Source organism: Callorhinus ursinus, unplaced genomic scaffold, assembly GCF_003265705.2.
Source record: "Callorhinus ursinus isolate GAN/ISIS: 27379988/994484 unplaced genomic scaffold, GSC_fseal_2.0 scaffold16, whole genome shotgun sequence".
Taxonomy (NCBI): Eukaryota; Metazoa; Chordata; class Mammalia; order Carnivora; family Otariidae; genus Callorhinus; species Callorhinus ursinus.
Window position 1 is genome coordinate 4,951,429 of NW_027397078.1, and position 12,500 is coordinate 4,963,928.

The 12,500-nt window shown below is 34.1% G+C and overlaps 1 protein-coding gene across 11 annotated transcripts in view; it reads right to left on the reverse strand.

The window, feature by feature from the left end:
* KDM6A (lysine demethylase 6A) overlaps positions 1-12,500 on the reverse strand; it is a 209,424-nt gene that overhangs the window by 31,405 nt on the left and 165,519 nt on the right. For all 11 annotated transcript variants that reach the window (XM_025857363.2, XM_025857360.2, XM_025857365.2 and 8 more), the window contains 6 exons: positions 8,230-8,359; positions 6,608-6,713; positions 5,794-5,999; positions 3,677-3,741; positions 3,526-3,600; positions 2,820-2,968 (listed from right to left, as the gene is read on the reverse strand). In XM_025857363.2, the coding sequence (XP_025713148.1) occupies positions 2,820-2,968; positions 3,526-3,600; positions 3,677-3,741; positions 5,794-5,999; positions 6,608-6,713; positions 8,230-8,359 (731 nt within the window). The remainder of the gene's footprint in view (positions 1-2,819; positions 2,969-3,525; positions 3,601-3,676; positions 3,742-5,793; positions 6,000-6,607; positions 6,714-8,229; positions 8,360-12,500) is intronic.

The following is a 12,500-nucleotide window of genomic DNA, read 5'->3' on the forward strand; positions in this document are numbered from 1 at the left end:
GCTATCTCATTGAGGTTTTGATTTGGATTTCCCTGATGCCGAGCGATGTTACGCACTTTTTCATGTGTCTGTTGGCCATTTGGATGTCTTCTTTGGAAAAATGTCTGTTCATGTCGTCTGCCCATTTCTTGATTGGATCATTTGTTCTTTGGGTGTTGAGTTTAGTAAGTTCTTTATAGTAATGGACCCTCAACTCTATGGTCAACTAATCTTTGACAAAGCAGGAAAGAATGTCCAATGGAAAAAAGACAGTCTCTTCAACAAATGGTGTTGGGGAAAAAAGTGAATATGGTACTCTTAATACTTACAAACTCTTACCATGGGTAGATGGTTGGAATTGTCCATGGTGTGGACTCCAAAATAAAATTTAGCACTAATTATAATTAGAGATGCTGAAATCCCACTGTCAAATTCAAAATGTTTTGGGGTAGAGCCTGAGAGCATCTCTATAGTTTAGAACATACATGATTGAGCATAAAGTCCATGAGGTAGGTACCACCTTATCTATGTAACTCCAGGAACAAAGTGTTTGCCCCATAAAAAAGTATTCAAAATAATTTTTTAAAAATTGAACTAAACTAATTAAACTATCCATTTCTTCCAAGAGTGAGTTCTCTAACAGAGTAACCACTTGAAATGGGGTTTATATAAACTGAGATATGCAGAAATTATAAAGTACACACTGGATTTCAAAGACTTAATATGAAATCAAAAACTGTGAAAAATCCCATAACTTTTATATTGATTACAAGCTGAAATGATAAGATTTGGATATACCAGGTTAAAATGATTTTCACCTATTTTGTTTTACATTGATATGACTATTATAAAACTTTAAATTATATATATGACTTGCATTATATTTCTACTAGATAGCACTACTCTAAGGGAATTCCTTAGAGAATTCTTCAATGTTCCACAGGACACTTCTGAAAAATTAATGCCTTATATACAAACTGAAAAAAAAATCGAAACAGTCTAGACACAAGTGACAAAGAAGTAATCTACCAAGTTTGCTTCCCGCGCCCCCCCATCTGTAATGAAAAACTGCATTCTTTTTGAGTTGAGGGTATTATTTACATAAAATAATTCAAATTGGAGAGGTTTTCAATTGAAATGAATCTTAAAAGAACCAATCCAATACTACATACATAAGAAAAATGAACTCTTGGGGCGCCTGGGTGGCACAGTTGGTTAAGCATCCAACTCTTAGTTTCGGCTCAGGTCCTGATCTCAGGGTTGGGAGATCGAGCCCTGTAATGGGCTCCACACTCTTTGCAGACTCTGCTTGAGATTCTCTGTCCCTCTCTCTGACCCTCCTGCTCGTGCTCTAAAATAAATAAATCTTTAAAAAAAACCTTTAGAGTGTTTAAATAACTTGCTCAGTATTTACATCAGTGTCTAAATGGCGGGGGGGGGGGGCACATATAGCTCTTCTGCCATTTATTCTAGAACTGTTTCCACCTTACCCAAGTATGGATAAAATATCACAGAATTGGGCTTCCAATGGTTTGAGGATAAAAACTACTACAACCTAATGGTTCTAATCCTGGCTGTACAGTATAATCCTCTGGGAAACTTTTTAAAAAATATTGTGCCTGATCCCAATCTCCAGAGGTTAATCAACTATTTATTTTTTAAAAGAGATTCTAATGAGCAGTCAGGACTCAGAATCCACTGACCTATGTTACCCAGAAGCAAGCATAGGCCTATTTTGATAGAACTTTGTAGTTACAATTCAATAAGCAGGTGACAAAGAAGAAAGCACTCTGGTTTTCAAACCATGGCTGCTTCAAGTTGCAAACAAAAACATCTGATGGTGATATGCAGCCTATAGGCATTGGTATATAAGTGAACTTGTTATCACCAGTCATCAGCTCTAATTGTTAAATATTTTGAACATCACTCAGAAATTTCATGTAAATCCAAGGAAACACAAAGAAGATGGTATATTAGTGTTGGTCAGAATTTTAAGTTTAAAACCAATGTAATTCATTTTACAAATGAAGAAAAAGACCCAGAGAAGGAAATGTGACTTGCCAAAAGTGACAAGCCCAGTTAATAGGAAGTCCAGACTGGATACCAGGAGAACTCTAGAAATGTCTCCCCATCAAGTGCTTTGTGTGAACTGTGTGTTGCATCCCAATTAGAGGATTACAACCTCTACTTCCTTATTTAAATGAAATAGAATGGAATAGACTAGAAAATGTATTATTCTATGAAACTGTTCTTGTATACACATATGTGCACAAAGTCATAAAATATATATATATATTTTAAAGATTTTATTTATTTATTTGACAGAGACGCAGCAAGAGAGGGAACACAAGCAGGGGGAGTGGGAGAGGGAGAAGCAAGCTTCCCGCGGAGCAGGGAGCCTGATGCGGGGCTCAATCCCAGGACTCTGGGATCATGACCTGACCCAAAAGCAGCTGCTTAACACTGAGCCACCCAGGCGCCCCCATAAAATATATTTCTTAGTGTGACTACGGCAAAAAGAAAAGTTTAAAAAAAACTATATCCCATCACTCTGGAGACAGGATCAACAACAGTCTCTAAGCCACAGGGACTTTCCCAGGAGTGCTCCAATGACCCCTTTCCAGATTAAAATGCTATTGTTTCAGGACTATTCTATTAAAAAAAGATAATATAATGGGAAAAATCTTAATAATACAAGTCAAACCTTATAACAGGAGTTTCCTTCAGTTTCAGTTTCCTTCAGTGTAAATGAAAAGAATCTGGTTCTCTTTTGCATGTTTTACATTTTGATTAATCCCGTTTTTCAATTGTAGGAGATAACGTTAGTTCATAAAAGTTACCTGGTGTTCTGCTTCCTGGAACTTTCATGTACAGTTGAACTGTGTTCATGCCCAGTATGGTATGACCAACATGGCTTAGAAGATTTCCTGCTGATACGACACGCACAAAAGCAGGAAGTTTAGTCAGCTCATGTAGCTGCAACTTCCATCTGCAATAAAATAACAACAGATCAAGAGTGAAATCCTGCCACAAATATTTATGGAAGTTAGCCATTTCTTCAAAAACTTTGTGTCCCAATCCAAAAAACAATGAGATCTATAAATATTGTACTTTTGCACAGGAAACAATGAGATGCTTAATTTTTTCAATTATTCCAAAGAAAACCTCCTAATGAAAAGAGGCACAAAAATTACGGAGTTAAAAACAAAACAAAAATACTGAGTAAATGAAAGAAAAAAACCTGACTTCCTATTTTTATAATTGTTGTAGAATTCTATTTTATAAAATTATTATACACTATTAATCATAAAATAACTTTATGATTGTGTACTTAGCCTAGTCAGGGTCTTGATGAAAACCTGTACAAGTTTTAAGTTAAAGAAAATAACTTCATTGTAAAACCTAGCAAAAATAATTTATCTGAAACTTGTATATCAACTCGGAAAAATGACAAGGAAGGAAAGAGAAGAGGAAATTGTAGACAATTCTCAGTCTTGCAGAGGATACCTCTATGCATCAGTTCACAGAAATACTACAAAGACTTACTTTTTGTCATCAGACAGGTCAATGTTGGTCCCAAACTTTATGGTTTTAAAGGGTCCTTTCCTCCTCCTCCCAGAACTTAAAAAAAAGAGAGACAATATTAGAAACATGCCTTTTAAACAGAAATACTAAGTGGACATTAAAAATGACTTACTTATCTGAAGATGTAGATTCACTATCTGAGTGGTCTTTATGGTGACTTCTTTTCTCATTTTCTTCCTATAGATTAAGCAAAACACATTCGAGTTTAGTATTCCACAACCAGCTATCCCTTCCATCATGCAACTGTAAATCTCACACCTAGATTGATGGTATTATCTATGTTTGGAAGCTAAGTTTCTATAGGCCGCTTTCACATGAAAATTTCTTTTAAGACCACACATTAAATAAAAACCCAAGAAAAGTCAATGCTCACCACCCGTCGGCATGGTATCTGCCCTCCTCAGCCACAGTTATCTTAAGAGTTCTTTCTTAATAACATTCTTCTCTAAGGGCAAAAATCTACAGAATCTCATTCTTGACCCATTTTTAAGAGGAGAGAATTTTTTTTTTTTTTAACTGAGAGGCCTATCCATCTTGATTATAAATTTTCTAAACTAGCAGCGGTGTGTGGGTATGTATGTAACTATAAGGGTAGAAGGTAAGATGTTCTCTATTCTTGATTATGGACAAATGGAAGTTCTCCCTGGGTTAAATCTTTTCTTCCACAATGAATTATACACAAATGGTAACACATTTACAACATTAGTAAGGGAAAGAAGTGCTGCATAAATATAGGTGCTTTTCAATGCAAACATTACTACTACTATTTACAATTTTGGGGTCACAGATACAGTATCTCAACACTGTCCTGTTTGAGTTAGCAATACTTAGTACATTTTGGTCTCCCTCCCTTTAAATGTATAGTTTCTAAACATTTGCCAAAATTTTCACATGTAATAGTCCATGCCATCAGAGCACACAAAAAGGCTTCTTTTCTTTGGTTATGGATCCCATCCCATATAAATACTCTGCCTCTTAGGATCTTTGCTTTTCAACTCCTCCTCCTTTGGTGGCTTCCTGGGTGATCCCTGAATCTTGCTTATTATTTATCCTCTTCTGAACATAATACTACCACACAGTTGAAGTATCTCAAAAGTTTGGCCATATGAGATTCATACAGACAATGAATTCACTGCAGCTCATTAAAGCTGCAGGACAATTCTCATTAGATGAATTTCTCTGTAGGATATAGGGAATGGTAGTGAGAAAGAAATACAAATACACAATTCGCAGGTACAAACGTTGCCTTCATTAAACATGTGAACTCGAGGCAGAATTTTAAACAGATAAGCAAATCTAATGAATTACAAATTAAAGACTTGCAGGCACATATTAAGTTTTTAGCTGTAGGATATGTACAAAACAACTTAGTAATACAGCAAGTATTTGAGTAATACATTTAATAAACTCATTTTTGTGGATGTTTTATGTTCACTTTGTGGGAGAATTCACAAAGTACTCATTATAGTGCTCAAGGATTTTAGTAATGATTCACTGCTGAAATGCCTGACTCTTTTAATAATAATCCTCTGATTATTTTTCTGCTTTGGTTTTTAATTTTCCATATATTTTGAAATAATTTATGCCTCTCCCTCAGTTTTCTCCTTCAGTCTGAGGCCAGTAAGAACAACACTACTGCTTCCTGGAGGCGTTATCTATCAGATAATACTAACCTGGTAGAGGAGAAAAATGGGAAGGCACAAGACTAGGAATTTTGCAAGCATAAAGCAATCTCAAGACTTATTTTATCCTCTGGTATCAGTGGCTCTCAATCAGAGGCAATTTTACCCTCCAAGGGATATTTGGCATGCATGGAGACCTTTCTGACTGTTAACAACTGGGGTAGACGGTAAGGGGTGAGCTATAGGCATCCAGTGGAGAGAGGTCAGGGATGCTACCAAACACCCTACAATATACAAGACAGTCTCCCACAACAATGTATTATCCAACCAAAATGTTAATAATGCCAAGACTGAGAAAGCCTGCTTTAAATAGAAACATCCCAGGGATGAGGGAGACATCTCACTAGACAGTAACAATATTTACTTTATCAACCCATAGGCTTGCTTTGACTTTACTAAGAGCAAACTGCACAGCACTTACAGAGTATTTCGTGTAACTACAAAATAATGAGATGCTTACAAAAGAAATGTGCCCTTTCAAAATAAAAGAACAGAAAACAATAAAATAGTCTAAAAATAAAATAATGTTCAAGGAGTAAACACTTACCCTCAATGATTCCTGGAAGGAGGAGGCCTGGTACTGTGCATATTTAGCAATTGTAGTATGAGATCGATTACTTTCACAGTGCCAGATTTTCTTCGTTCCAGTAGGATCCCAGTTTTCATCTGCTGGCTGCAACAACTGTGTCCTCACTTCCACCATATGTTCATTGTTAGCTTCCACCAAAGTTTTGGTAGAGAAAAGTCCCAGGTCTTCATAAATAAATAAATGTGGTTAATAAATGAAAATTATATTTGGAATAATACATTAAAAGTGCTTTTGTTAAGAAAAAAAAGAAAATGTTTTATGGCACTCTATCCGGTTCCCCTAAAAAACAACCAGGGCCTCTGCACAACCTAAACTTCGTGCCAGGTTTACACAACCAGACAATGAAGCCCCAGACCTAATCTTCATGCCACCAGCAAAGGCGGAATCAAGGGGCCAGGCACTAGTTAGGAGGCTACAGTCTTATTAGTAGCACTGAATTTTATCTACATTTTATATTAAAAATTATTTCATTAGATAACCTAAATCACAATTATATAATTAGACCAAAAGCTAAATTTAAAAACCACTAATAAATTGCCAGGAACCAATATTGTCATTATATCTTCACACTATGGATTAAAAAAGTGATATACAACCACACACACACACACACACACACACACACACACACACACACACACAGTGCCAGAAAATATTAAAATGAAAATGTGAAAACTGAAAAACTTAATAGAAATAAGTTTCTGCCAGTGCTTTAAGAGTCACAGATAGCAAAGGATATATAAAACTTTTCTTTTTCTTATTTAAAGCTTACCCAACTTAAGAGCTCCAGCAAGGCCACGTATTACTGTAACAGGGTTGTTTGGATTTGTACAAAATTGGTGTAATGGAGGAAAGAAAGCATCACGTTTATTTTCCAACTGTAAAATTAAAACATATGGTCAGATCTCTGGAAAACAGACCTTTTATTTAAATATTATGCCAAATTCATATTCATCATTTATTGCAATTTAACAATGCACCCTGTAATTTCTATTTTATATTTTACAGCATTTTATCACTGTGTCTTTTGACCCTAAGTTGTAATTAGATAGTAACCACATACATTTCTCTTGTCCACTGTATCTTGAACAAAATATGCGGGAAGAAATAAAATTAAAACTTCAAAATCAAAGCGATTTAAATATTATTCAACTTTAAAAAGGAAGAAAATCCTATCACATGCTACAATGTGGATGAACCGTGAAGACACTATGTTCAGTGAGAATAAAGCAGTCACAAAAAGAAAAACTGTAAAATTTTACTTATATGAGGTATCTAATGTAGTCAATTTATAGAAACATAAACTGGTGGTTACCCAGGGGCTGAGGAGACCAGGGGAAAAGGAGTTGCTATTTAATGGGTATAGAATTCCAGATTTACAAGATGAAAAGGTTCTGGAGAAGTGTTCTGCAACAATAAGAATATTACTTAACACTACTGAAGTGTATAGTTAAAAATGGTTAAGATGGTAAATTTTATGTTATGTGGGCTTTTTCCTCACAAAAAGAGAAAAGAAAACCACAAAAGGTCACAGTGTTTTTAAAAATAATACCAAAGTGAAAGCAAGCTGAAGAAGACCCATAAAAGATAAATCTTAATTTTGCATTTCCCTCTCTCAGACTTCCGTTTAAAGGTTTTATTACACATCTATCCCAGTGCTTCTCTTACATACTGAAGGATCAATAAATACTGGTTGGAGGAAGGATTAATACGATACTATTTGGCCTCTAGAGGGCAAAAACAGGGCCAAATCCCCAAAAAACAAACTTGATAGTTTAACATTTTTTTCATTTGGGGTATAATTGGGAGGATGGAAAGAAATGGGGTAGGAGGACCTACCTGGGAGAAATATAAGAGTTTCTTTCACTGAACTTTTATCAACTTCCTACATCAGATGTCTAAATGTTCTTAAAGTAAAATAACATCCGGTTTTAAATAATCTTTTAACGTTCTTTAAAAAAAATGACATGCCTATTATCACATTTTATGTTCTCAAATGCCTTTTTTGAAGGTAATGAAAGTACATAGTTTTGTAGATGCATAAGCAGAATGAATGTTAAGGTCCATATAACTAGTAGAATGCAGATTTAAAACCCAGCGTAAGTTATACTTTTAGGTGGTTTTCGCCTCATACCGTTCAAAATTGGGGGCAGTAAGAAGTATTTCTCACTACTCTAATGTAATCATGGTTAATAACTGAGAAGGCATGTTTTATAAATGCTATTATGAAATCTTTCTGAATACATCTTTTCCCCCCCAAAACATTCAAGCTACTGCCAATGATTTTAATGTTTCCTAAAGGACATCCATATTAACTTAAAGCAAGATCTTATGAAAGACAGGTAGGTGCAAACACCGGTTTAATTTATTTCTAGTCAGTTAATTCAGACTCACATAAATACTAGGTGTAGGTGGATTCAACTTGTCCTTTGGCAAGGGAGGGTATGGTGAAGATGGTGGTCTTGGAGGTGGACATTTATCCAATAAAATGCTACTGTTAGATAAGCCATTTTTACCTAGATTCCTTAAAAAAAAGAAGGGAGAATAAATCAGCTGGACATTTATTTAGAAAACAGAAAAAAAAATCCTGAATTAAGTACTAATTAAGTTACTGGGCAGCTGCACAAATCCAGGAGATTTGGATCTATCAGAAAAAATTAAGAACAATTATTAATTTCAGCAAATACGTAGTTTCATTCCTCTATTTTCATTGAAGAAAAGTAATAGAAAAAATACAACACATGAATTATTGATGACATTCCTTATTTTGCTCATAACTTTCCAATTTATTTTCCTCACCTAAAGAACAAACACGAACTCCAATTTCCTCTCCGCCATCTTCTACCATCAGAGTCTTTCCATTAAACGTTAAAATGACCAAAAAAGTCTAGATAATAGTAAAAATAGAATATGTCTTTCTTCCTATGTCTCATCTCAGCAATTATAACCAGAATATCTTTGTGATAATTCTCAAACTGAAAAGATCTGTACTTTTTCCTCTCAAGTCTGGAAAGAATTTTCTATAAGATTCAGCAAGACTCCAATCTACTAAACTTTATGAAAATTATACCAGTTATTTTTAATGAGGCATATAACTGCTATCTATTCTCTGATATTCTATATAATTATTACTTAGTAGTAATTGGGGTTTCTTTTCCTTTAATGGGTTAAAGTATCATGTTTGTTAAGTTATAAATTCTTCAAATATGGCAGAATTATTTCCAAATTGTAACTCTTTTAGTGTTAAAAAAAAAATTTTTTTCCCTACTTCTTAAAGTCTATACCCAACTCAGAAAATCAGCAAGATATAATTTTGAGCTTTCAATTCATTCCAGGTTAACTTCACCCAATTATTACAAGTTCAAAAATAATCAATGCATTAAAATAGCAAGTACTTTAACACTACAATTTTAGTTAAGAATTTGAAAATTGTAATTATGGCGGGGAGTTAAACTTAGTAATTTTACTTACTGAAGAAGGAATTAGCAATTTTCATCATATATTATAGAATACAGGTTGAAACAAAATTAATTTTCCTTATCTTGCTATGTTTTTGCCAAACTGAAAAAAACCCTTACAAATCAGCCTGTTTTGGTTGGCATTAATGAAAACTAAGGCTTGAAATTCCACTGCTACAAACTTTTGAGATGTTACATTAAACAGGATCATGGATGTCACTTTCTTAATTTCTTCAACTGTAACTCCAAGTAAAAACAAAAGCGTTCATGGCAGGTCTCAAGGAATGAATTAAGTTTAAAATAACTGATTTTTTTTTAAAAGTATGTGAAATAGTTATTAAAGTGAAATTTTAAGTTCAACTAACAATTAAGGATAAAGGTTAAATAAATGAATATTCTATCACAACATCTCTCAACAAAGCATAAGTGTCCTGTACATTTAAAGATAGGCATTTAAGCTTTTAAATTTAGGTATAAAATCAGTACTAATTTATAAATTCCATGGAAGTAGAAAATAGGTGGTTGACACTGGTAAAGAAACAATTCGAGTATTATCATTAAATCAATGCAAAATAAACATTCACTTACAATATACGTATAAATAATTAGTTTGCATGCTGAATTGTATATCTGCCACTCTTTAACTTTGGGATTTAAACAAAATATGACTCCGAATACATAAAATTTGTTTTCTAGAGCAGGAAATGAATGTACAATATAGTAAATGATTAATATTTTAAGGAACTGGAAGATATAGACCACACATTAAAACTGTACCATAAAAGAACATCTCATACTAATTAAATGTGGCACCAAAATTTAAGTTTCTACAACATTCTGGACATTTAGAGATGAGACTAGAAAACAGGGTTTGATAGATTAGCAGAATTCTGCCTCCATCATTTCTACAGTTCTGTAACAAAAGAAAAAAGGGAAATGGGAAAGTATAATAATGAAAAATACAGCTGCTTTTATTTTAAAATAGAAAAGAAAAAGGTGGAGAAAAGAAAAAAAAAGGTGAGATATGACTAAGGGAACGGATAGTGATTGAACCACCAAATGTTGCAATTACAATTTTAAACCATAAGAGCAGCAAAGGTATTGTAATCGCCTTTTGATGTATAGCACTAAGATGAACCAAACAAGAATAACCAACATCTTAAAAGGGAACTATATATGTGAAAATAAGAGGGTAGTCAGAATAAACCATATAATCAAATTGAATCTAGCAGTTTCCTATTGTATTACAAACACCGACTCCCTGCTTTTTTGAGGCCAAGTCTGAAACAAACAGGAATTTCCCTGAAGGAATTCATGTAGGTAGTTGTCTATATGGTGACTATAAGCTTTTTCCATTGAAAATACACTTATCAGTCCTAATGCAAAGGACAGAACTGTACATAACAGGAAAAGACTTTTATCTTATGGACATATAAGTGTCCAACACTGTTTATAGTACTTCAAAGCTAGGGTAATGAAACTAATATAACAACGCAAAGTGGAGAAAGGCGTTGAAGAAAGAAAATACCATCCCATTTTAAATTCCTTTCTCTCATTTTGAAACTTTCCCCAAACAGAGTAGGAAACAATTAGTCATTGCCCAATTCTTTACAATATTGGCTTAAACTTGTTTCAAATTTACCCATCTCATTTGGTAGGTAAATGAAGAAGTGCTCTGTAAGTAAACCAATCTACGCTTCAATTATCTTTGGTTATGAAGCTTCTAGACCAGAGACATCAAGTCTCTTGAGCCTAAGTCACTTTCCTCTTCCAAGTTCTGGAATCCTGCCCAGCAGACAGGACATCACCAACAGAACAGAAATGGTAAACCTGATGCCTATCATTTGCCATCTTGACTTTTCTCTAAAGATTTGTATCTCTAATTTATCAGAGCATCTTTGGTCTCTTCATTAATAAACCAAGGCCTATAGTTACTGAAATAACCCAAGCAACCCCAGGGATCCACAGTGTTTTGATGTATCAAGCCACTTACAACTGTGTGTGTGTGTGTGTGTGTGTATAAGATGCATGATATGCATATATATGTATATATAAAAACACACATATACATAATTCTCTGTAAAAAGGCAAAATTGTCTTTTAAGAGCTAAAAGCGAAAAATATAAGAATGTGCTTAAAAATTCTGAAGTAAATATTTACATATACTTAAAAGGTGAGATGGAAGATTATAATCTTTACTATATTAAGAAACACAGTCACACCTAGGTACCCACAGCATATGACTTTATTAATAAAAACTTAGGGTAACTGCTACTATACACTGTTTAGAACTTGCACTTCCATGGAACTCTTTGACATTATTCCTCCAGAATACCCTTAGGTCCCATACAGTATATGATCTTAGTTTTGGACCTCTAAATTTTCCCCCATTTTCTAGCAACTGTCCTGAGATTAGAGAGTGGAAGAGGGAGGAAGGCCCTGCTCCAGCAGAGTGGTGGCAACAGTATCTAGGAAACAGGACAGAGGCCCTAAGAACTGAGTGGGGAACAGGGAGAAGGCAGTACAAATTGGCAGTGAGCCAAGGCACTGTGTTTAAGTAGAACTTAGGATAACATTTGATCTGGACATTAAAGCACGCCTACTTTTTTTTTAGGCCCAGAGTTAAAATGCATGTCAGTGTAACATCTAGACAAAAAGACTAACATAAAAAGCTTAAATCAAATTTTAGAAATTCAGGAATCTTACTATATGCTTTAGAAGAATTTGGTCTGATTTAGAGATCATCCAATGTGGTTTGACATGAAAAATGAAAAATCATGTAAGACAGTTAAGATTAATTACAGTAGTTACCATGTTGTAGGCCACTGGGGAAAATGCTGCCAACAATGTGGACCCAAAAGACAACACAAAGAAAATAATAGAATATGAAAAAGATGTAATTTTTGTCTATGTCAGAATAAAGGTTAATAGATGAATAGTGAAAAATGGACAGAAAATGCAAAGTAATGAAAAATAAAACACAGACCAAAAGGTATTTTAAACAAACTCAAATACTCTTTAAAGAAAAAGAACTATAGTGTATTTACAGTAGTGAAGTTCCAATATCGCTTAATTATCACTCTTACATACAAAAGTAATTCTCCCTACTCCATTGCTTCTACCCCATGCTCCTCCCAAGCGGCAAACTACAGGATAACATTTAACTTAATCTTATTTATTAGTGACAAACATTTAATGGTGGATCCA